Here is a 25706-nt window from a genome sequence, read left to right as displayed (position 1 = left end):
AGCTCATTTTACAGATGAGGAAACTGAGGCAAACAGGATTAAGTGATTTGTCATGGTCACATAGCCAATAAGTATCTGAAGTTAGATTTGAATTCAGGAAGATGTCTTCCTGACTCTAGGCCCAAAACTCTTTCCACTTTTCTAGCAGCATTTTGGCACTTAAGTTATATTTTGTCAATTAATTGGTTTACTTCTTATTTCATGTGTTAGCCTTATCTCTCTAAACTAGATCATGTCTTCTATAGGTACACTTTATGTAATGTTTCTAATTAATTCCACAAGAATGTTAGGTAGTAAAACAATGTTTCAAGTAACAGTAACATAAGAACAGTGTTATAAATGACATATTAACAATGGTACTACAAAATGAAATTAGTTGAAAAAATTTTCCTTGGCTTCTTTTGCATCTCCTACAGAACCTAGCACAGTGCTAACCAAATAGTAGATGTGGAATCAATATTTATTGATCTTAGTGGAGAGAAATTCTGGCCAATTGGCATACTTTTTATTTTTGTCCCAAATGTATGCTGAGGGTAACTGAAATAATTTATACTATGGAACTATTTTTTTAAACCCTTACCTTCTGTCTTGGATTGGTTCCAAGGCAGAAGAGTGATAAGGGCTAGGCAACTGGGGTTAAGTGACTTGCCCAGGATCACACAGCTAGGAAGTGTCTGAGGCCAGATTTGAACCTAGGACCTTCTGTCTCTGGGCCTGGCTCTCAATCCACTGAGCCACCTAGCTGCCCCCTAACTATGAAACTTTTTAAGGCACATATATTATTAGGTTTAAAACTAGCTGACTACACAACACATTTTTAGCAAGATATTTTTGGTCTTTATATGTTATATAAGTAAAAATATAGTTTGTAAACTAACCTTAGCCTAAAATTGAAAATAATAAAAACACACACTGTAATAAAATCTTATCAAAGGTTGTAGTTTCCATTTCCATTTATTTTTTAAAGGGAATCTGAGAACCATACTTCATATCTTTGAGTAATGTCACCAAGAAGGTGTCAGATAAAAACAATATTTCCATTTTCTTTTTTTTTTTAAACTAAAAAAGTGGCAAGGATCATTTCAAGGATATAAGCACATTATTTTGAGTTTAAAGATTTTCCTAGACAGAAAACAATAGTAAAGTATATGCCAGAATAAAATGTTTCCAGGATTTTTTACTCATTTTTAAAAAGGCTATAAAAATAAACAATACATAATGTATCATTATCATACTCTAAAGATTAGAATTGAACAACCACAAATCTGTAAAGGATAGTCAGGGATAAAATAGTAGACACAACTGAATGCTACTCACCACCAAATTATGAATTTGGTTTTAATTATGGGAGGGGCTTGGTTGTTTAGAATGGTGCCTACCTACCACATTAAATGCAACAGCCACTTAAAGTTCCTTGAAATGAGATAAAACATGGAGTTCTTGGTTTTCTATTGACAGCCTTATTTCATCCATGGAGCATAAAATACCCTGGGGAAAATATGAAAGGCAAATTGATCAAATATTTATGAAAATGACAAAGCAATTTTGGGTAAGAAAGCTAAGGCCAATTAGTACAGGGAGTGGTGGTGCATACTTGTAATCCCTGCTACTGGGGGAAGCTGAGGCTGGTGTGGACTACTTCAGTTTGGTGCTCTGAGTTACAGTGAGCTAAAGCCAATTAATTGGTTGTCCACATTACACTCAGCACCAATACTATGGGGTCCAGAGAGAAGGGGTCTTTAAGCTGCCCTTAAGTGAAGTAGAGATGAGTAGAGATAAAAAGCTGTGGGATCAGGTCCATGAGTAGTTCATATACTTCTGGTATATGAGTGAAATAAGGACACCCAATCTTAAAGAGAAAAAGAGAGAGGAAGGAAAGGAAGAAGGGAGGGAGGGAGAGAGAGAAAAAGAAAAACAGAAAGAAGCAATGTTGGAAAACTGATATGACCTGCCTTTAACTTGGCAACAGTCTGCTATAACTGAACAGCTGAAAATCATTCTGGTCCCAGGCCAATGTCACTGTGGAAAAAATACTGGACTGAGTATCACAAACTGTGCGTTCCTGTTTTGAATTTGCCATTAACTAGCTGTGTAACCTTGGACAAATTACTTAAGTTCACTGGGTCTTAGTTTTCTTATCTGTAGAAATGACGGTTTTGAATTAGATATGCTCTAAGGTCCCTTCCAACTCCAAAATTTTAATTATTTAAGGTTTAGGGGTTGGTGGATTGACTCCAGGCTTTTAAACTGATTGTGCATTTCTTTGCCTGTGAGAGGTAGTGGTGATTCAGCTATATATATCTTCTCTTGGCAACCAATGTCTCATCAATTACCAAGGAAAATTACTCAGTTGTTTCAAAGTCACAACTTGTGTGAATTTCTCAGCAAAACTAGGCCTTAAAAAAAAAAACCCTTATACTGGACCTGATTAAATACTATAAGTGAGTTAAGCACCAAATCTTTAAGTCTTTAGGATTTTATAATTCCTCTGTATTACCTCTTTTATAGGGTCAGGAAATCCATGCCAGATGGCATATGGGTAGTGATCATTTACAAAATCAAGTTCTATTTTTTAAAAAGTATTTTATATAAGGTGATGAAGATCTATGGAAATTTTTTTTTATTGTGTCACATCAAGATACTGTAAATATTTCAAAGTAATACAAAATTAATCCAAGATCAAGTAATCCAAAAAGTTCTATTTTTAGTTTGTCATAGCAGTTCTCGAAAGTCCAAAAGCTGATTTTCAAAGAGAAAGATGATTATTCTAATAATTTTGAATGTTCAATCCTTGCAATCGTCCAGTCAGGCTTCACTCCTTGTGTAAACTCTCTCTGAAATCTGGAAGAAAAGATAGCATAATAACTAAAAATAAAACCAATCCATGCAAAACTTGGATAATTATATAATTTATAATTGCTATAGATATTTTTAAAACAACCAGATAACTTGCCAAATATCTGTCTAATGCTCACTGTAAAACAAAACATAAGGAACCTGTCCCAGCAAAACATTTTATTTTACAAATCAGCAACCAAATATACAATCACATAAGTCAAAGGTATGTTCAAATTTTAAATATGTATTTTCTGGTGTCTAGCCAAGGTAAAGTTAGATATTTCATTATTTAACATGCCTCAGTAAAAAAAATGATAAAACAACAATTTCTTCATTATATACACATGCAAGTAGGTTTCATGCATAAAAATATATAGCAGATGTAGGAAAAAGATGTTTTTCAAAATCTGACAGTAAATAGTTTATGTAAAGTTAGTTGTTCTTCCTATTCAATTAAAATTTTAATTAACTTTTCCTTACTCTTATATGTCTATAGGCTCATATTTCACCATATGTGGTTTAAGTTTATTACACATATTTCAAATGTTAAAGTTGAGGAATTTAATCTTTATACTTTTATGTCATTCTTATAAAATAACTTATTACTCTAGATTAGTAATTCCAAATTTTATGACTATGTACTCCTTTCAGTAAAAGTAAATAGTTCCAATGTAAGTATTTATATATTTCATAACTTATATATATGCTCCACTATATTAATCATTATATACATTATAAAAAAAAAATCCTCAGAAATTAAAGGCTGAGATAATACTTGATCTTAGGAAGCTGATAGCATTTAATTAAAGGAAAAGAGGCATAGTCAGATTTGTTTTAGGGAAATCACTTTGGTAGCTAGGTAGAAGGTGGTACAGAATAGGGAGAGACTTGTGGGAGAAAGATGATTTAAGAAACTATTGCAATAGCCCAGGCAAGAGGTGATGGGGGCTTGAACTAAGGGGAATGGGTGTTATGTGAGTAGATAGGAGATGTAAGAAATGTCATGGAGGTAGAAAGGACAAATTTGTCAACTGATTAGATATGTAGGGTAAGAAGTATCCCAAGTGATTAGAAGGATTGTGGTACCCTCTAAAGTTAATGGGAAGCTTAGAAGAGGAATAGGTGTAGAGGGAATAAGATCAATAAAGTAGAACACAATCCATTCATGAAAGTTCAACTTCTAATACCCAATTCAAAAATCTGTGTGTGATGCAACTTGGTGGTGCAGTGGATAAAGTGATAGGCCTGGAGTCAAGAAGACTCATCCCCTTGAGTTCAAATCCAGCCCAAGACACTTCTTAACTTAACTGCGTGACCCTCAGCAAATCATTTAACATTATTTGCTTCAGTTTCCTTATCTTTAAAATGAGCTGTAGAAGGAAATGGTACCACTCCAGTACCTTAGGCAAGAAAACTCCAAGTGGAATCACAAAGAGTCTGCCACTACTAAAAATAACTTAAGTCAGCCAAAATGAAAATTGGGGATGTTGAGGATCATACTCACAGATTGCTGACCCAGAATGCAGGGTCCACCATCTGAGGAATGCCTATTTAGAGCTACAAAGTACTAGGAGGGTTGGGGGAAACTGACAGAACATGGAAATTTTCCTAATGGTACTTGCAGGATTGCTACTGAGGGTATATGGGTATACTGGGTGTAGTGGTTAAAATCTTCCTGGGGAGATAATCCCTCTACCTCTCCAACATTTCCTGTTTCACCTTCTATATTAGGAAAGTTGAGTTTGAAAATAGGAGGTAGAAAGAGTGGGAAATGCTAGGTGAAAATGGTAAGGGTGGTTGTGTTGGCTGGAGATAAGCCCTACAACTACTTCCAGAAGGTAAGAGGTGACCAGTCTTCTCACTTTATGACCGACTCTACACCTCCTGGGGTCAGATTCCAACTTTGGAGAATTAAAAATAATGGTAAATCCTCTCCAGGAAATTAATAGACACTTAAGCTGATTGGCAAATATTTGGAATTTACAATCAAATGAATGTCTTTATCCTGCTGCTTTTGGCACTGTGCTTTAAAGCATCTCTCTCACTTTTATTCAAATATTAGCAGATTTTTTTTTCTCTTGGCTCTTTGCTTCTCAATACCCAAGGAAATACTTCCTACTTGGGTGGTGGTGAAAAGGATTCTGAACCTACTCAACACTTAGATAAGCATTTAACATACTGAACACCAGCACCATAACATATTTCACTGATCTAACCTCAATTTTTCATCTGCATTTTGCCAATTACACAGGCATTATATTTGTTAATATAATCACTATTTTATTATCACAAAGTACACTATCAATATTGACAGTAACAATGCTTTCAAAACTACTAAAGAGTGAAGACTCTAAAACTCAGTTATGCTTTTTATAAGAAATGCTGAGGACCACAATAAAAGGAAAAATTTCATTTAAAACATAGAATGTTTTTTCGTTAAACACAAGAAAAGCAGACTTCAAAGAAACAGAAATGGAGAATATAAATCCTCTTAAGAAGAACTGTCAACAACCTGGTTGCTGACAAGGGAATAAGAAAATGAAACTCTCTCAATTCTTTACAGGTGAAGGACACCAAATATACTATCAAATATGGCTGATATATTTCATATTGTTCAATTGCTTTTTGTTCTCTTTCTCTTTTATTCTTTGTTATATGAGCTATAGATAAAAATGAAGGTGAAAACAAAAGCTATCAATAAAAATTTAATTTTAAAAAGTGTCATTAATAATATAGCAACTACTTTACCTCTGAAAATATCTAACTACTTTTTCCATTACTGGTCTTTTTTTTAAAAGCAGATATTTCATAGCCTTGCTGATACAATGTTAGCATTTTATTATTAAGAAATGATATATTTTGACCCAGGATCAGTCTTAAGCTAAGTTTCAGCATCATTATCAACTCTTTAATTTTAGAAATCAAAAATCTGTTCTTAAGTTAGTATATTTTTCTATCCCTTTTATAAATTATTTGCAAAATTTCAAATCTTTTCATTCTGAAAAATACCATCTAATTTTTACCCCTGGGTATAATTCCTCCCCTCTCAAAAGAAACAAAAAAATCTTAAGAGACTTACTCATAGTTTGCACTAAGAAGTTGTTTTGTTTCTACATTCTGATCCCCTAGTTGAACTTGGAATATTTTGGTTCCACTTAATGTCTCTTCAGGGAGGTTGGCACTGGTTAGATACCAAAAACACATCAGGATATGAACAAACTTCCTTCCTTGAGGAAAAAAATAAACAAAAAAGGCAATATACAATAAGCTAAATATCTAAGATATTACAAGATATTGCCAATATTCATACTATAGAGGTCATCTGTTATTGGTGACTTATATAACTATGGTACATATGGAAGAAACCAGTGAAGAACAGGAAAAAAAGATATAATTCCAATAAATGTTCCTTAATAACCATCATACTCTATTTTTTGAAAAATAAAACTACCTCCCTCTCCAGGTTACTATAATTACACAAGACCAGAGTGAATACAAAGTTTCATTGACAATATTAGTGTAAAAGAAACTGAAATATGAAAATATGATAGCCCAAACAGACAAATGAAAGGGAATGAGCTAAGGTAGTTTACATTGCTGTACCCAGTAAACAATAAGTAAAGAGCATTCATTAAAAATAGCAGGACTTCAACTGGGAACATGCATAGAGAAAACATTATTTGCTTAATGTACTTTTTAGTAGGTACACCAACATAACAAATATACAATAACTTCAAACTCTGTGTGTGTATGTGTGTGTGCACGCATGTGCAGAAGTGTTGGCAATTAATAAACTCAGAAGACTTTCTTTTTTTTCTAATTCCTGCTAGCTTCCTGAATTTGTGATTTGTGTTGAAATAGTACCACAGCCAAGGTCTATTATAGGAAAAAGAAGCAAGATTTTTATGCAACATCAAGCCAAAATCTTGTCTCTGATACTTACTTAGCTATAATCATTGGCAAATCATGAGTGCTTTATAATCTCTCTGTGCCTCAATTTCTTGATCTGCAATGAGGATGATAGTACCTCTCAAAGTGTATTGTGCTATTTAAATGGAATATTTGTAAAGTACTATAAAATTATTAAATCACTATATAAATATCAGTTTATACTCACCAGAGTTGTTTTTAAAGGAAACATTTTATAATTAGATAAATTATTATCTGAGATTAGAGAATGTGGCATTTTTCATAAATATTTTTAAGCAACACAACTATGCAAATTGAAAAATAATTACAAAAAGAAAATCTTTCTGAAATCTATTACATATTTTTTTCTTTCTTAAAACAGATCTCACAAGTAAATTAGAGGTGCATAGAAGGAATGCCTATCAGATGTACCGATAAAGAATTCCAACCAAACAAGATATAGAAAAGTTCATAGGAGGTAAAACAGACAATTTAGATTATGAAAACAGGTTTTAAGTCACTAATAATTAGAGAAAAGAAAATTGAGACAAATCTGAAACTACTACCTTCTGCTTATCAGAATGGTTAAGATAACAGAAAAGGAAAAATAACTAATTCTAGAAAGGGTGTGGGAAAATGGACATATTAATGTACTGCTGGTAGAGCTGTGAACTGGTGAACTAGAAAGAAATTTGGAACTATGTCCAAAAGAACTACTCAACTGTGCATACCCTTTGACCTGGCAATACTGCAACCAAATCTATACTCCAAAGAGAACAAAGAAAAAGGGAAAGAACCCATATATACAAAATTTTTTTATAGCAGCCCTTTTTGTGGTGACAAAAAATTAGAAATTGAAGGGTTTCCCATCAACTGGGGAATGAAAGGGATGGTTTCAAACAAAACTGGAATGACTTTTAAGAATACAAAGTAAAGAAAGTAAAATTAGAACAATCTATATAGTAAAAACAATATTATCAAGACAAACAATTTTGAAAGATTTAGGAACTCTGATCAACACAATGATCAACCTATCAACTACAATTCCAGAGGGCTTATGATGAAACATGTTACCTCACTTCCAGATGAAGGGGTTATGGACTCAGATTAAAGGCTGAGGAATATGTTGCATTTGAGGTTTTTTGGACAAGGATAATGCAGGAACTTGTTTTGCTTGTCTACATGTGTTTACAATGTTTTTCTTTTCTTTCTCAATGAAGGGGAAGGAGAGAATTCAGAGCTGAAAATGAAACTGAATTTTTAGAAAAAGAAAACCAGTGACATCTCTCAGTAATTTCTTCTAATGAAATACTTTTTCACTCTTGATTAAAAAAAAGCCTGCCACAGATAATATGTAATAAAACCATATTTTCTACATTATTATCATTAACATCCATTATTATTCTCTACCATAATGCAACAATATCCTCTGGGAATTGTTGAGCTGTTTGCCCCTATACCAAATAACTTCCTGTTGCTATGCTTTTCTAGTTGTGCTTATTGCTTTTATTTTTGAATCCTCCTTTTGCATTTCTTCCTTTAACAGAATTGCTATTCCTTCTAACTAGAGAAATATGTTTGTTAGAATTGGTAGCAAGATAATAGTTAATAGACTTTCAATTCAGTTAGAAATTTAAACTGCAGTCAAATTCAAAGCACTCGTCTAGGTGCTGGCAAAACAAAGACCCAAACAAACAAACCCCCCAAACCCAAGCACAGTTAATAATCCAATTTAGTAGAAATATGAATTCCCAAGGGGGAGTTGCCTGAAATAACGTTGGACAAGTAAACTGGAATCAGACCAGGTAAAGTTTTAAAAACAGCTTAAGGAGTTTTTGTTTTATCCTAGAAAAGTGAAGAATTGTTAAGTTGGGGGGTGGTGGGGGGAGCAGTGACAAGGTCAAATTTGTGTCTCAGGACAATTATTTTGGCAGCTGTGGCAAAAACAGGCTGGACAGAGGAGGGACTAAAATCAAAAAGGTCAACTGAACAGGCTCTCTAGATGAGAGGTAATGAAGGCCTGCATTAGAATGACTTTTTAATTGTCAGGAGATATTGTGACCTGGTTGATTAGGGGTGTGGTGATAGGAAAAGCGGCATCATCAAAAAAAAATCAGCAAGTCCAGAGGTAAGGTGGGTTCCCATCAAGGTAAAGTTGAATTATGTTTTAGATATGATGAATGTAATATGAACATGAAACATCCAAGAAATGTACAATACACAAATTGGTGATACCTGACTGGTTTTTAGGAGAGATTAAAAATGGATACATAGATTTAGAAATTAACTCATAGATTTAAACAATATTATCTGTAGATAAGAGAACTAAGAGAAAGAGTATAAAGACAAGAGGATCCAAAAGGGGTCCCTGGCAGAATCTCACAGTAATAGGGAAGAAAGTTCATGATTCAAATAAGATATCTAAGGAGTAGTCAGACATATAGAAAACCAGGAGAGCCCAGTATCATAGGTGCCAAATGATAAAAAAATGACTAGAAGGGAGAATTAGTCAAAAGTGTTAAAAGCACTTGGTTCTATTTCAAATGTACTAGATTCTAGTCTCTTGTTCTTTTGATATCTATATTTTGGGCCTTAGAAGGATGAGGGCTAGGCCTTTTCCTGAGGTCTCAATCATTATGCTCCAGGAAAATATAAATTAATCGATTTTAACTAAGGGTCTGATTACTTCTAAGACAAGAAAATGGACTTTAGTGTTTTGAAGTTTTGTGACATCTATTTCAGATGACTGGAAAGCCTCTCTGGCTTAATTCTATTTTGTGATTATGTTTGAATGACTAGTGTTTAACATCAAAGGCACACAAGAAAATTACTCAAAAGCAATGTAGGTAATTTTGGAATTTTCTGCTTAAATGCAAATTCATTTTTGTCACTATGAATAATTCAGATGTATATGTCAACTTATTTATACCTTTATCATCATAGTAAATGGAGATGTCACCAGTTGCGGTATATACAATTTCATCTATTTCAGCAGCAAGTGCATTTTTATAGTTGTCAGGCAATGCAGCAACTTTTTCCTTCAACACTTGGAGTACCTGGATTTGGAAGAATCAAACTAATAGCTTTACTGAGTTTATCAATTAAATAATGATTTCAAAGTACTTAGCAAAAAAAAAGGTATATTTTCTTTTTCATTTCTAAGTTTTATTATTGTATTTGGCAACAACATTCATGGAAGTAGGCTGGAAAGATTCTAAATATTAAGGCAGATGTTCTTGACCCAAAGCTGAATGAGCTAAACATGCAAATTGAATTTACAAATATGTTACAATTTAGCTACCTTCATCTTTGTTTTATGTGTGACAAAGAAGCAACATCAAAGATATAAAAAAATATGGCAATCAGCTAGTCATGTGAATCAGAGTGAAGAATAACAAATACATAGTTTGTTTGCTCCAATAGTACTCAGACACTCGGACACAAAGATTTTCAAGGAATCACCCCAATATGCTATGAAAGATTTATGGGAAGATATGGACAACAGTTGCAGAGAATGAGAAGGTATGAATGAGTTATGAAATTTACCATTGGAGGAAGCACATAAATAGTACCAAACTACCTTAATCTTACATGTGCGGAAAAGTCAAGAATTCACCACTTTGACACTTCCCAAAAAAGTAATTAAAAATAGCATTTATGTCATGCTTTAAGGCAGTGATGGCAAACCTATAGCATGGGTGCCAAAGATGGCATGCACATGGCTGCCTCTCCCTACCCCCTGACAGAGTTCATTACTAGAAAGGGAGAGGGACTCAGGGGGAATTGCTCCTCTCCCCCTCTCCACTGTGCCTGATGAGATTTTTTTATATCCTTTACCTCTCTGCCCAGAAACCCAATAAGAGTGCACTGGAGGTAAGGTGGGTGGCTCAGGGCAGCAGAGCTGGGAAGCAGTGCCCAGGTCCCTCCCCCTCCACACACTCCCTAAAGACATTCCTCACTTCACCTGTTCCTCTGCCCAGCAGTCTAATGAGAGTGTTTCCTTTCTCCCCTGTGTGGGTTAAGGCAGGGCAAAGAGCACCTGACACAAGGGGGGTGGGAGTGGGGTGGGAGGTACAGCATTAGCACTCAGTCTTTTGTGAGGGGTGGCCATGGCACTCAGTCTGGGGTGGGGTGGGGTGGAGGTGGGGCCCAACACTTGTCTCTAAAAGGTTTGCCATCACTGCTTTAAGGTTTGCAAAGTGCATTACTTATGCTATCTCACTTGATCCTCACAACAATCCTATAAGAAGCATTATCTACATTTTATAGGTAGGGAAACTGAGGCTGATAGGTTAAGGTTAGTGTCAAAGGTAGGATTTGAATTGTCTTCCCAACTCCCAACTTCAGCACTCTCTTCCACTGCTACCTAGCTGCTAATATACTTAAATAGTAAGTATTTATTGTTTACAAAATGTACAGACTTCTTTGTGTTTACAAAGAATATTTTGTTCTACTTCAAATATATTAGTAGCTTAATGTGAAATCAATGTATAAATTTCTTTTTAAAGAAGTAAAAGTATTATTTTTACCTCCTTGGTGACAAGCTCTTCCAGAAGATCAAATTTACATTGAGAAAGCAGCTTAGATACATGAGCAAAAGCCTTTAGCAAAAAAGGGGGGAAAAAAGTTAGATGTCATATCATGAAAAGAAGCTTTTCCTCTTATACTACACATGAATACACAATAAACATTAGAAATGTAACATGAGGTTTTACAAAAGGAACCGAGTCAAAAGTATGCTAAGCAAATTGGACATGACTTTGATTCATAGAATAAAAAACGGGCTGAGAAAAGTTGCTAATGGTATTCCCACTTGAAAAGGATGGGAATAGAAGTAAGACTTTTGCAAAGAATCATATATCTGGGGGGAAAAAAAGATCATCTAGGTTTCCCTCAACATCTGGATTTGTCCATTTCTACATGGTCTAGTGGGGAGGGGAGGAAATGAACAGTTACATAGGATTTACCATGTGCCAACACAATGCTAAACACTTTCCAAATATCTCATTTGATCCTACTAACAACCCTTCAAGGTTAATGTGGTTATTATCCCCATTTTGAGGAAACTAGGGCAAACAGGTTAAAAGGTTTGCCTAGGGTCACACAACTATTTAAACTGAGGTCTTCCTGACTAGCCCTAGGTCCAACATTCAATCCACCACCCCACTTAGGTAGGTGTTCTTGATTGGTAAAATCAGAGGACCTGGATTTGAGTGACCAGGGCAAGTTTCAAAGTGGCTGTTGATCAACATTGATAGAGGAAGTTTCTTTATTAGAAGTTGCTTACATCAGTGAGATCACAAGTCTAGGCTATTTTTTTGTGGGGAAAGGCAGTAGCTTTTCATGTATATGTCTCACCTTCTTATATCAACTATAAGCTTCTTGAAGAAGGGATACTTCTTCGTATCTTAGGATAGGACTACATACTAGATGTTCATCTTAATTTTTGAGCCTTCCTAAATATGGAAATATTTCTAAATACAGAAATATTAGCTACATAATTTTCATACATTTTTCTTCAAGAAAATGGTAGAATCACCTTGCTTGCCTTGAATATAACACAATTTTGTTAAATATGTATAAATCTGAGGGAAGTAATGGTATAATAGAAAAGACACATGATAGGAAGATGGGAGAAATGGATTTACTTCCAGCTCTGCTACTAGCTAGGTAGCTTTGTAACCTCAAACTTTACTTTAATTTCTTCAACAAAAAAGAGGAAGGTATTGACCAGATAAAATCTATGTCCATTCTACCTCAAAAATTCTATTTTTCAATGTAAAAAACCTTTCACACGTATCATTTTATTTAAATATCCAAGTATACTCTGGCTCAGAGAAGTCAGGCATTATTATCTCCACTTTACCAATTGAGAAACAGATCTGAAGGTTTTGGAGACTTGCCCAAGGGGTTATATACAGCAAGAGTAAAAAAGAATCAGTTCTCTTGAGTCTCAGTATTCTTTGACAACTTTTCTAAGGACAGTCTAATCTGTCAGTGGCACAATTAAGAACCAACATAAGTATCCTTTATGTTTCTCTTCTCCCCCCCCCCCCCCCCAGGTTATCTATATATTTTTTGTTTTCCTCCAGTTTCCATGCCTCCTGAATACATCAGAGGCTAACCAGTGGCACTAAGAATCACTCTTTAGCCCTGTAAAGGGATAAAGAAACATGGCATATATACCCAAAAGATTTCTAACCCCTGTATAGAGGGTATATCTGAACCATATCAAAACTGAAGGCCCAAGAAGTGAATTAATTTTCCTATAGCAACAGAAATAGTAAATTTCAGGGATGGGATTTGAAACCAAGTCATTTTTTGGAAAATGAAAGAAATTTATTCTATGACTACCCTGGTATCTTTCAGCTCTAGCTATAAATTACTTATATACTAAGTCCGTTAAATGTATACACATGCGTATAATCACATATTTACATGCATATGTTGTTTCCCCTTTTAGTTTATAAGCACCTTGACAAGGGCTGTTTTGCCTTTCTTTGTATTTGTTATTCCTAGAATTTAGCACAGAACAGGAACATACAGTAGGTGCTTAATAAACAAAAGCTTACTGACTGAAGTTTGAAAGAAAATCATTTGAATAAACAGAAACAGGACAAGTGACCAAATCACCTAATTTACTAAGATTCCAAGAATATTTAACATCTTAATTAAAATTGTAGTTACTACAAAGAAGTATGGCAAATTTTCATGTTTGAATGTTCTGATGTTGGTCCATTTAGTTGATTTGGATCAAGAGAAAGGCAATGATGAGCAAAACAAGGAATACTTAAAGAAGCCACCCTTCTTAGAGCCACACTAACTTTCAAGGTATGACCGGCATTATCATAATGCTCACCCGATACAATCATGAATGGGCAAGAAAGCAGGAGAGAGGAGGGAGTCGTACATTAGAAGCAGTCCCTGAAATAATGAATAACCTTTACAAAAGTTTCATCTGATCCCAATCCACGTAGATCCCACTAAAGAGTAACAAGCGGGATCACAGAATTTGGAGTTAAGAGTTCTCATAAACCTGTTCAACTCTTTCGTAATGCAAATGAGCAAACTGAGAGTGGTGTGGTGTTAAATGATTCACGCCCCAAGATAAGTAATGAATTAGGAGAAACCAATTTGGATACAGGTCCTCCGATTCAGAATCCAAATGAAATCGAGGGCACTGACGAATGATGGGACTAACCCGAGATCACACCACCCTTGCCCCTTTCCCCCTAGGCCCAACTTAAGTCGCGAGACCCTGAGCTGCAAAGGAGGCGGAAGATGCCGTGGACAAACCTGCTTCGCTCCCACCGTGAACTCCGCGATGTTGAACTCCTGGTCGAAATAGGCCCAGATGAGGAAGGCGTAGACTCGGGTGCGGAGCCACACGACAGGATTGAACAGTCCTAGGTACATCACCTTGGTCTGCTGGCGAGGCGGCGGCGATTGCTCCTCTGCGCTACTGTAACCCCGCTCAGGAGGCGCAGGGCAGGGACCGGGGCCGAGGAGGGGGCGGCGGCGACTGAGGCGAGGGGTCGCTGCTGCCAGAGCCCAGCCGGCCCCGGAGAAGGCTGCGGAGCTGAGGCTGAGACGACAGTAACAGCAGCGACCAGGGTTGGGCGACCACGCCTCTGCGTGCCCGAGCCGGCCCGGGCGGGCAGCTCTGCCAGTCAGCAACCGGGCGACCAGGGAGCGGGGCAGCTGAATGGCCAGCGCCATCTTGCCGGCCTTTCACCCCAACCTGGCTGGTGCAACAACAAGAGTGGACCGGGCAGGAAACTTGCCAGCAGCAGCCTGGTTTTGTCGCGATTGCTTCTGGAGAGGACCCGCCATTCGCGGCTCTGCCTCCCCACAGAAGCAGCGATGGCGATAGAACCTCTTCCTCAATCGATCCTTTGCCAGACGCCGATCTACCTCTCTGAGGTACCAGCCGAATCGCGGACCTTTTCTCTTGCTACTAATGTTTCACGGCGAACTAAAAGGACCGGAAGAGGCCGGAAGCCGGAAGTGAGGTAAAGAGGTAGCCGGGAACCGGCACTCCGCTGTCATGGAGAGGCGCGTCCCAGTCCTTCACCTCGAGGGCGTCACGCGCGACGAGTTCCTGCAGCGCATCTATCCACAGGTGAGATCGCCAGTTTCCGACTTGGCAGTAAGAAGGAGCCGCTGATTTTGCTCCTCCATGCTCGGCCTGGGCTTTGACATCGCAGGCCCTACCTTAGGGCAAAGATGCTGGGGGTATGAAAAGCGGCGGCTCTTTTAACGAACTAATTACGTAATTATCTTTCGATCCGTAGAAGCACCCTCACTTTCTTGGTATGATGTGGTGAATCGAGTGCCAGAGTGGTACGAATGGGACTTACTGGCTGGGCAAAGCATTTAATCTCCCCGCGCCTCATTTCTCCTATTTGTCAAACAAATAGGGAAATAAAATAGCGCCTTCTCTGGTTGTTAAAGAAAATGCTAAAAAAAAAGCTAAAGAAAATGAGCTAACATGTGTAAAGTGCTTTGGAGGCCATAATGCGATGTAGAAACAGCTTTCCATGTTCATATCTCCTGGCCAGGAGCTTGCTGCTCCGGTGTCGTCGTGGCGTGGTGTGGTTCCCCCTAGTGGTGGGGAGAGCGCTCTGCCGCCTCCTCCTCACTGGCCGATCTCAACTGCAAATACAATAAATAGGTCTCCCTTCCAGACATATTAGCCCCCAGGCTCCTTAAGTTTGGGGCGCACTGGACATCCCTGAGGACTTTCGAAGTTCGTACTGTCGTGCGTACATAGATGCTGACATCTATGGTTCTTTAGAGGGATGGACCCAAAGGCGATAAGATCTGAGTTTAAATCCCGCCTCAGGCACTAACTGTATAACTCTGGGCAAGTCATTTAATTGCTGTCTTCCTGGGTTTCCTCATTTGTAAAGTGGGGATAATAACAGACCCTAATTCTCAAGTTGTGATGAGACTACAATGAGATATTTCTCATGCACATTGCCAAGGTAGTACTATATACATGCTAGTTGTTACTATTATCTGACTTAGTTTCTTTTTCTCATATGTAATAAGAGTCTTAGCTTCTGTTGCTTAGGTAGGGATAATTCTTTCCCTCCCCAATTTTGTGATTCCTTCCCTTTGAAATTATTTTTCATTTATTCTCTAAATGTCTTATAAATTGTTCCTCAGCTAGAATATGAGTTCCTTCTAAGCAGGGATCAGTGTTTTTGCCTTTCTTTATATTCCCAAGGCTTACTATAGAACCTGTCACATAGTAAAAGTAAATAAATATTTGTTGACTGACAAAATCAGGACTTATTTTGCATATATAAGTTAAGGTAGCACTTGTACTCACATCAGCCAGTAAACATTTAAGCTAAGCCCTGGGGATACAAAGACAAAAATGAAACAATCCTTGCATTTGAAATGGGGAAACATCATGTATCCATGAGTGTATACAAAATGAATACAAAGTAATTTTGGGAAGGGGAGCCCCAGTAGGTGAGAGTATCAGCAAAAGCTTCACGGAAGAGTCAGTATGTAAGTCTTGACAGAAATTGAGAATTTTGAAAGACTGAAGTAAGGAGGGAGTGTATTCCTGGACTAGGAACAATGAAAGCAAGTACTGGAAGATCAGATATAGTGTTTTGTTAGTGGCCAATATAACTATATTTCAAAGTTCCAAGGGAAGAATAATTTGTGAGAGGACTAGAAAGGCAAGAAGAGACCAATTTATGAGGAGCTTTACATTAAAATAAAATAAAGTTTATATTTTATTCTAGGGGAATAATTGGGATCCATTAGAATTTATAGAGTTGTTAGGAAGGGTAGGTGGGAGTGACAGACACAATCTGACCAGACCTATACTTTGAGAAAATCATTTGAGAAGCTATGTAGAAGATGAATTGAAGTAAGACAGAGAATCCAAATAAGAGGCTATTACATAGGAATGACTACGCAAGTATAAAAGATGTTAGATATCATGAATATTGAAACAAGATTTTGCAACTGATTGGATAAGTAGAGTTGAGTGAGACTGAGACATTGAGGATGTCTCTGAAGTTTTAAACATGAGTGATTGGGTAAGTACTAAAGCAGGCAGTTCTAGTAGGTGGTGATAGAAAAAACATGACTGGATTTAAAATTATAATCAGTCAATAAACATTAAATCTCTGCTATTTATGAGGCACTCTGATAAGTTCTGGAAATATAAAAAGATGCAGAAGACAGCCCCTACCCTCAAGATGCTTACAGTTTGGACTTAAAGACAGCTAGGGAGATTAGTAGTCAGAGCAGAGGAGGAAGAACTTTCTAGGCATGGAATCAGTTGATCAGCAAGCATATATAAAGTGCCTATTTTGTGCTAGGCACTTTCTTACTGTTAGAATGCAAATACAAAGAACAAAATGATATCTTTGTGAAAGTAGCTTACATTCTAATGGAGAAGACAACAGAATAATTAAAGTTGATAAATATAAAGTTTTTAAGTAAAAGGTAGTTTGAGGAGGGCATTAGCAGCTGTGGCTAAGAAAGGATCTGAGATCTAAAACTAAAAAAAGGACCTCAAAGGCCTTTTGTCCAAACTCCTCACAGGTAAAAAGTGGCAGAGGCAGGATTTGAACCCAAATCTTTCAAGTCCAGCACTTTTTCTCCTGCACCAGGCTACCTCTGAGCCAGATGTAGAGGGAGTTCATTCCAGGCCTGGGGGACAGCCAATTCAAAGGATGTGAGATGGAGTGTTATGTATAAGAGAGAAAATGCCAATTTGGGTAGGTAGAGAAATGTGGGAGCGAGAGTAATGTCCAATAATGCTGGGAAGATGGGGTGAGGCCAAGGGTTTTAAAAAAATAAAGGAATTTGTACTTTAACACAGAAACAACAGGGAGCTATGGGATTGAATGAGTAGGAAAATGACAGTCATATCTCCACTTAAAAAAGTTACTTTGGTGGTAGTTGTAAGATTAGAAATGTTAGAAACTTGGAAGGAAAGAAATCAATTTGGAGGCTATTGCAATAATTTAGAAAAGAAGGAACGAGGATATGAGCTAAGGTGATAGCTTTGTGAATAGAGGGAAGGGGAAATATATATTTATATATGGGGTGAAGCAGAATGAGGAATCCAGGATTATGCCAAGGTTTTGAATTTAGGAGATTAGAAGGATGATGGAACCTTTGACCAAATAAGGAAACTTGGAAAAGGGACTAGTTTGAGAGGAAAGACAACTCTAGTTTACTATGTTTCTTAAAACTCCAGACATTAAATTAGACATTTAAAATGTCTAATAGGCAATTGACAATGCAGGATGGAAGCTCAGGGGAGAGGCTGAGGTTGGATATATAAATCTGTGAGTATCCTGCATAAAAATGATAGTTAAATCCATGGAAACTGCTCGTTATCGAGAGAGAAGGGAGAAATTAGAAGACAGCCCAAGGCAGAACCTTGGGAAATTCCTACAGTTAAGGAATATGATATAGCTGGCTCAGCCAAGAACAGTTAAACAGGTAGGAGAAGAACAAGGAAAGAGGAATGTCACAAAATCCCAGAGATAATGTTGAGGAAGATAGAGGTCAAGAAGAAAGGAAATAAGCATTTATATAGTGCCTATTACATGCCAGCACTATGCTAAGGCCTATACAAATACTTCATTTGTAACACAGCAACTACCACAAGGTAGATGTTATTATGACCTCCACTTTACAGTTGGGGAAACTGAGGCAATTGGGGTGACTTGCCCAGGATCACATTGCTAGTAAGTGCCTGAGACCAGATTTGAAGTCAAATCTTCCTGAGAGAGGCCATAGGGGGGAATAGTAGGTGACAGATGAAAAATAAAGGTCACAGATTCACAATTATGGAGTTCAAAGGGTTGGTGTCCAACTTGCTGCTGAAGATGCTTCTCCACTAAAGTATCTGGAAGAGGGTTATAGTGGAAGGGGGTGGCATGTTCCCTTCTTCATCATTTCTACTGGAAGAGTTTGTCAGACAGTGTGCCCTATATATTTAGGTAGAAGATGTCAGTGATCATTTTTGATATTTAAAATACTGTGATTCCTGTGCCAAGATGTGAAAATGGCAGAAATGTAAAAAAAGAAATTAATCTTTAATAAAACACAGTACTTATGAGATGAAAAGGTTAGCTTTAGGAAAATCCTATGAAACTGTTGTTGGTGCTTGACTTTATACCTTAATTAGAAACCTTAATGTTCTGCTGTTCAGCTTCTGTCAGTAACTTATCTGGCATCACTCATCCTGTTTAGCTCTCATTGTAGCCTTCATGTTCTGTCCTCATCTTACTTTTACTCTTCAATTCCATTTTTTCTCTCTGTCATTTGGCTTCTATTAATTACCTGGCCTACCTTTCTTGACCCATATTCCAATGAATGAGACAAGGTTGGACATGGGATTTTGAGAATGTTGATGCCTTTTGAAACAGTTCATCCTAACTTAATTTTTAAGTCATATTAAAAAAAAAAAGTCAACAGGGGGCAGCTAGATGGCTTATTGGATATAGAGCCAGGCATGGAGATGGAAAGTTCTGGACTCAGATCTAGTCTCAAATACTTCCTGGCTGTGTGATCTTGGGTAAGACTTGAACCCAATGCCCATCCTTTACTGGCCTTACTAAGCCAATACTTATTATTGATTCTAAGACAGATGACAATTTAAAAAACAAACTTTAGATAATGCCTCCTAGATGGACAGATAACAATTATTTTCAAACCTGAGAAACTTAAAAATTAATCTCCCTGGCTTTCTTTAAGTCCCAATTAAAATCCCACCTTCTACAGGAAACCTTTTCCAACCCTTCTTAATTCTAGTACCTTCCCTCCATTAATTATTTCCATTTATATTGCATATAGTTTGTTTCCTATTTGTTCACATGTTGTTTCCTCCATTAGATTGTATCTAAAATACTTAAGTACTATATAAGCATCAGCTACTAATTCCTAAGTACATTCTTTTTTGAATGTAAAGCCATGATCAAACCTAGAATTATAGACTTAATAGAACTTGGATAGACAGGATCTTGGAAATAATCTAATAAAGAATCCTTCCTTTTAAAGATGAAGAAACTGGAGTATTCTTGCTACAGCACCATTGCGTGTACTTAGAGTAGTTTCTGATTTTATTAAAATGCTATTCTCGTACTTCAGATAAGAATATGGGGCACAATTGCATTTTCCCCTTGAGTTAAGTAAAGGCAGTTTACTGGAAAGCAGTGTAGTGGTTCAGGCTCCACACTACCAACATTTGTAGCTCCCAGTAGTGAGAGTAGGCCCCAGTAAAATCACAGCCATAACTTAAATACAGTCAAACACATAGCCCAGGCATCACGTGAAGCCCCCCAAACCCCTCCTTTCCAATCCCCCTCTGCTGTACTTGGTAATAACTGGCTGTTCTTGACAAACCCACTGAAGCAAATATTTCCCTGAGAATTTAGGCTAGATGGTTACATATTTACCTGTGATTTATTATCCTATAGAAAACTCTGTCTAAGCTTTGGTGAAGTAAACTAAGTCATTGTACTAAGATTTAAATCATTACTAACCATTGTCCATGTAAAAAGCTAACCTAATCCCTTGGCCTATGTCACTTTATGAAATACTAGCTGTGATTAATAAACCTTGCCTCTGATTGCTACCAGCTTCAGTGGCCCCTCCTTAATCATGTCATCCTTCTTACCACATCTCATTCTCCTCACCCCTTTGGGATCCCTGAATGTTTGTCAGGATCCCTTAGGACCCCATGACAAATGACACCCAATGTGCCCCCTCCCCCAGAGGCATATTGAGGAATTGCAGATAAGGAGAACCTTTCCCTGCAGTGATAAGGGCATTATTCATAGAGCAGGAAAGGCATACCAGGTTAGTTGGACTTCTCCAACCACCTCCACCCCCACCCTGTGGCAGGGGAATTAAGCCTACAGGGAGGAATATCAGGACATATGTCATCCTTCTCACCATGTCTCATTCTCCTCACCCCATTTGGACCCCTGAATGTTTATTAGGACCCCTTGACAAACATTAGCTATGTGACCTTCACTGCCTTTTCTTTAAAATAATTCTATAATATGCCACTGTCTTGTAAAATTGTCCTGAAGGCGATTTGGAAAGTTATACCCAAACTGACATAATTGATTCATACCACCAAATCACAAGATATTAAAAGAAATGACACAAGATAGATCCATAGGAAAAGTGTTATGAATGGAAGATGGAACAAATAATGTTACAATGAAATAGTAATGGGACGACAGAGTTTGTGGTTATGGCAATATTACATGGTGTACAGGCTTCTAATGAAAACATTTAAAAGATAAGAGTACTCAATATAATGAAATTTATTTTATATCATTATATACAATTGATAATATCATTAAATAATTCATGTTTGCACCTAATCATGTTTTAATGATATTAAACTATCATATAATTATTCATTTTTATTATTATTTTGGTAATCAACAGAGAAAGCCAGTGGTACTGAAAGGAATTGATCTTGGGACCTGTACTACCAAATGGACAGTGGATTATCTCAGTCAAGTAGGAGGAAATAAAGAAGTGAAAATTCATGTTTCTGCAGTTCCACAGATGGATTTCATCAGTAAGAACTTTGTATATAGGTATTCACTTCTAAGGTTTACTGTGGGGGGGAAAATAACTTTGGAAATTTTTCTAAGATTTTTTTGCTTTTTGAGGTCTTTTAAAAAATAAACTATTATTTGTATCTACAAATGTTTGATTTTTCACGGTCAAGACTTTAAAAACATCTAAGTTTATGCCCTATAAAGATTCACTTTTTTAAAAAAATTGCAATAATTCTTTCATGGGAATACTCTTTGGTTAGATTTCTTAAAAAAAAAAAAACACCAAAAACCAAACCCTTGCTTTCTGTCTTAATAGCAATCCCTTATCACAAAACTAGGCAATTAAAAAAAAATTGTGACTTACTGAGGGCGAGACAGCTAGGAAGAATCTGGAGTCATATTTGAACCCATGGCCTCCATACTCCAAGCCTGATGCTTTATCTACTGTGCCACCTAGCTGCCCTCTGATTAAAATTTCTTTCAGGGAATTGTAGCAAAGCAAGGCAAGGCAGTCCTTTTACTATTTCTTTATTGATTCTCTAGAGCCACCCACAACTGCTATTCTAAATTTTTTCATCTTTCCTCAAGCTTCCCACACTACTTTCCCAGCTGAGGACCTTACCTCATACTTTATTGAGAAAATCACATTGATTAATGAGTTCTCTCCTCTGAACTTCCTCTTCCTCCATCTAAACATCTCAGAACCCATGAGTTTCCTACATTTTATCCCTTACTTCAGTTTCTGATGAATAGTGGCCCTACTTATTCCCAAGGCCATAGCTTCAGCATGTACTTTTAATTCCGTATTTTCCTGTCTCTTCTGGCAGGTTGCATTCCTTCTCTTTAGTCTTTAGTCTTTCCCTAGCAACTGGTTCTGAGACCCGTAAGCATAACCAGTTTTCTCTTGTCCTTTAAAAAAAAACCCTCATTTGATCCTCTTATTCAATCAAATTACAGATCTATATTTTCCTACTTTCATAGCTAAACTTCAAGAGGGAAAATACAAAAACTAGTCTTCTTGCTCTGTTTTCTCCCTCTGATTCCATAATCCTTGGCAGTCTGTTCTCTAACCTCATAATTCACCAGAAACTCTTCAAAATAATTACCAGGGGTTTCCTAATTGCTATATCTTATGACCTTTTCTTAATCCTCATCTTTCTTGACTTTTTTGGTAGCATTTGACATTGTTAACCACTTTTTTTTCCCCAGATACTATTTCCTATCACACTGTTCAGTTGCTTTCCAATCTGTTTGCCTACTATTTACAAGTTTCTTTTGCTGGATTATTCATATAATATTAGTCTTCAACTTTAGGTATATCCTAAGGTTTTATCCTGTACTCTTTTCTCTATCTATATTGTCTTATTGTTCATCATCTTCCATGGATTTAATCATCTTATGCAGATAACTCATCCAGTGCTTGGCACAATGCCTGGCTATATAGTATATATAGCATATAGTAGGAGCTTAATGACTGGTTGATTGATTGGTCTCTGGCTCCAATCTCATTTCCTGAGTTCCAGTCTCAAATAGTGGACATTTAAGCTGGATGTCCCATAGCATCTTAAGCGTGTCAAAAACAGAATGCATTACCTTTCCCCAAAAACTTGTTCCCCTTTCCAAATTTATTTTTGTTGAGGGTACTAGTAGTCTCTCAGTAACCAAGGATGACGATTGTCTTTGTGTGTTTTCATCTATGATAGATGAGTGTGCACAAAGACACTTGTGTATGAAGGAGATGTAAGTGGAAAAGTGGATGCACAGAGACAGTCCCACTCTCTCGGTGTTGGAAGCCTGGGTCCAATGGCACGAAAAGTTGTTATGCCTGGAGACTTCCTCAGCTGCATTGGATGGCCATGTTGTCTTTTATGCTCCATCACGCCCTAAAGCACTCCACAATGCTTTGCTGTGTCGCCATCTCAGCTGTTGAACCTTCTTATTGATTTCTTCCGTCTGTTCTGCCGAAGCAGTCTTCACATGCTGAGTGAGCAAAGCCCTGGTTCACCAGGGGTCTAAGACCCGATGGCTACCCTCACAAGGTTTAGCTGGCCTGTTGAAGCCGTTGCCTGGGGTGTGGCCGCTGCCACATGCTAGCAGCTACTGGGAGCCACAAGTGAGAGCTGGGTGTCAGGTGAGGGTCAGAGACTGGAGAGCTGCCCTAGGAGGGCACAACAAGCCCTCCATACCAGAGATACTACTCCTCCCTGAGGGTACTACTATTCTTCCAATCACTCACAACTTCAGAGTCATCCTTGATTCCTCATTATTTCTCACCCCACATGTCCAGTCAGTTGCTGATCTTGTCATTTTTATCTCCATAACATCTTTTGTGCTTATTACTGTTCTGGACTAGCTTAGGCTAGTCTGCTGATTGAGGCTTAGAATTAGAACTATGAAATATTTGTGAACTATAAAAATAATTTTTTAAAAATTATTTACAATAAGAATAAAAGATAACATTTACCAAAAACTGATGCTGCTAACTTTTGTCTCCCCATTCACTAGGACAGACATATTGGTCTAAAAATATGCCACAAACTTCAGGAACACTAATTTCCTATAATCTGGGATCTTTATGCCTCAATGACCAAAGACCCTGAGAGGGGGCATCTTTTAATTCCTTTTTTTTTAACTTTTTAAACCTTATTTTTCTCTCTTTTTTTTTGACTTTTATTATATAGGACTTAATATTGAAATGTTTTGCTTGATATATACAACTGATATCAAATTACTTTCCATCTCAGTGAGAAGGGGAGGGTAGACAGGGAGAGAAAATTTGGAACTCAAAATTTTTAAAAATAATGTTTAAACTATTTTTACATGTAATTAGGAAGAAATAAATATTAAAAGAAATTATGACCTGAGAATCCTGAAAAAACCTGTATAAACTAATGCAAAGTCTACTGAGCAGGAGGAGAACAATAAATTAGTAAAATGACTGCAATGTGGTTAAAGGAAAAATCTTTGAAACATTCAAGAACTCTGATGATAAAGCATGCCTCCTACTTCTAATCACAGAGTCAATTAAGACTGTAGACATTTTCAAATATGGCCCACAAATTATGAAGATTTCCAGAAATTTTAGACTGTTGGTATTGTAAATAATATTAGCTGATATTTGCATATGACTGTGTATTTTTCAAAATGATGTACATTCACTATCTCATTTAATCTTCACAAAAGTCCTGTAAGGAAGGTTCTACAGATATTTTTAAATTCCTGTTTTACAGCTGAGAAGACTGAGATACAAGAAAATGAAACCAATTAACCAAGCTATTTAGCTAATTGGCAGTGCCAAGATTCCAGCCTACATTTAGAACACTTTTCATGTGCTTATTAATGGTTTTGATTTCTTTATCTGAAAACTGTCTATTCATGTCACTTGCTCATTTATCAATTGGAGAATGGCTTGATTTTTTGAACAATTGATTTAACTCTTTATAAATCTGAGTAATTGAACCTTTGTTAGAAGTTTTTCTTATGAAGATTTTTTTCCCAATTTGTTGCTTCCCTTCTATTTTTGGTTACATTGGTTTTGTTTGTACACGAACTTTTTAATTTAATGTAATCAAAATTATTTGTTGTACATTTTGTGTTTTTTTTCTAACTCTTGCTTGATCTTAAAATCTTTCCTTTCCCAAAGATCTGACATGTATACTATTCTGTGTTCACCTAATTTACTTACAGTTTCCTTCTTTATATTCAAGTCATTCATCCATTCTGAGTTTATCTTGGTGTAAGGGTGTGAGATGTTGATCCAAATCTAATATCTCCCATACTGCCCTCCAATTTTCCCAGCAGTTTTTATCAAGTAGTGGATTTTGGTCCCAAAAGCTGGGGTCTTTGGGTTTTTCATAGACTGTCTTGCTGAGGTCACTTACCCCAAGTCTATTCCACTAATCCTCCTTTCTGTTTCTTAGTACCATATTGTTTTGATGACCACTGCAAGGCCACCTTCCTTCGCATTTTTTTTTTCATTATTTCCCTGGATATCCTTGATCTTTTGTTCTTCCAAATGAACTTAGTTATGGTTTTTTATAATTCAGTAAAAAAGTTTTTTGGTAGTTTGATGGGTATGGCACTAAAATAAGTAAATTAATTTGGGTAGGATTGTCATTTTTATTATGTTAGCTCATCCTACCCATGAGCAGTCAATGTTTTTTCCAATTATTTAGATCTAATTTTAATTGTGTGGAGAGTGCTTTGTAGTTGTGTTCATATAGTTCCTGTGTTTATCTCGGCAGATAGATACCTAAGTATTTTATATTGTCTAGGATGATTTTAAATGGAATTTCTCTTTCTAATTTTTGCTGCTGAAATGGTTTGGAGATATATAGAAATGCTGATGACTTATGTAGGTTTATTTTGTATCCTGCGAATTTGCTAAAG

General features: G+C 36.8%; 2 protein-coding genes across 6 annotated transcripts in view; one reads left to right on the top strand and one right to left on the bottom strand.

Annotated features, from left to right (window-relative positions):
* Positions 1-935: 935 nt before the first annotated feature.
* Positions 936-25706, bottom strand: part of LOC100029874 (mitochondrial protein C2orf69) — a 73262-nt gene continuing 48491 nt past the window's right edge. Inside the window, exons 1-5 of one of the 2 annotated variants that reach the window (XM_001379484.5) lie at positions 14044-14466; positions 11277-11348; positions 9677-9803; positions 5918-6065; positions 936-2841 (exon numbers count right to left, since the gene is read on the bottom strand). In XM_001379484.5, coding sequence (XP_001379521.1) covers positions 2763-2841; positions 5918-6065; positions 9677-9803; positions 11277-11348; positions 14044-14466 — 849 coding nt within the window. In that variant the 3' untranslated portion in view covers positions 936-2762. Of the gene's footprint in view, positions 2842-5917; positions 6066-9676; positions 9804-11276; positions 11349-14043; positions 14467-25706 lie in introns of those variants that run through there. The other variant, XM_016433763.2, reaches the window with a different exon arrangement.
* The window catches only part of TYW5 (tRNA-yW synthesizing protein 5), a 38049-nt gene continuing 27076 nt past the window's right edge, over positions 14734-25706 (top strand). For 3 of the 4 annotated variants that reach the window (XM_007494579.3, XM_007494578.3, XM_001370021.5), the window contains exons 1-2: positions 14734-14869; positions 21199-21353. In XM_007494579.3, coding sequence (XP_007494641.1) covers positions 14795-14869; positions 21199-21353 — 230 coding nt within the window. In that variant the 5' untranslated portion in view covers positions 14734-14794. Of the gene's footprint in view, positions 14870-14889; positions 14983-21198; positions 21354-25706 lie in introns of those variants that run through there. The other variant, XM_007494577.3, reaches the window with a different exon arrangement.

Source organism: Monodelphis domestica, chromosome 4 (genome assembly GCF_027887165.1).
Source record: "Monodelphis domestica isolate mMonDom1 chromosome 4, mMonDom1.pri, whole genome shotgun sequence".
NCBI lineage: Eukaryota > Metazoa > Chordata > Mammalia > Didelphimorphia > Didelphidae > Monodelphis > Monodelphis domestica.
Note: the sequence above shows the minus strand (reverse complement) of the source record. Positions and strands in the feature narration are given on the sequence as shown.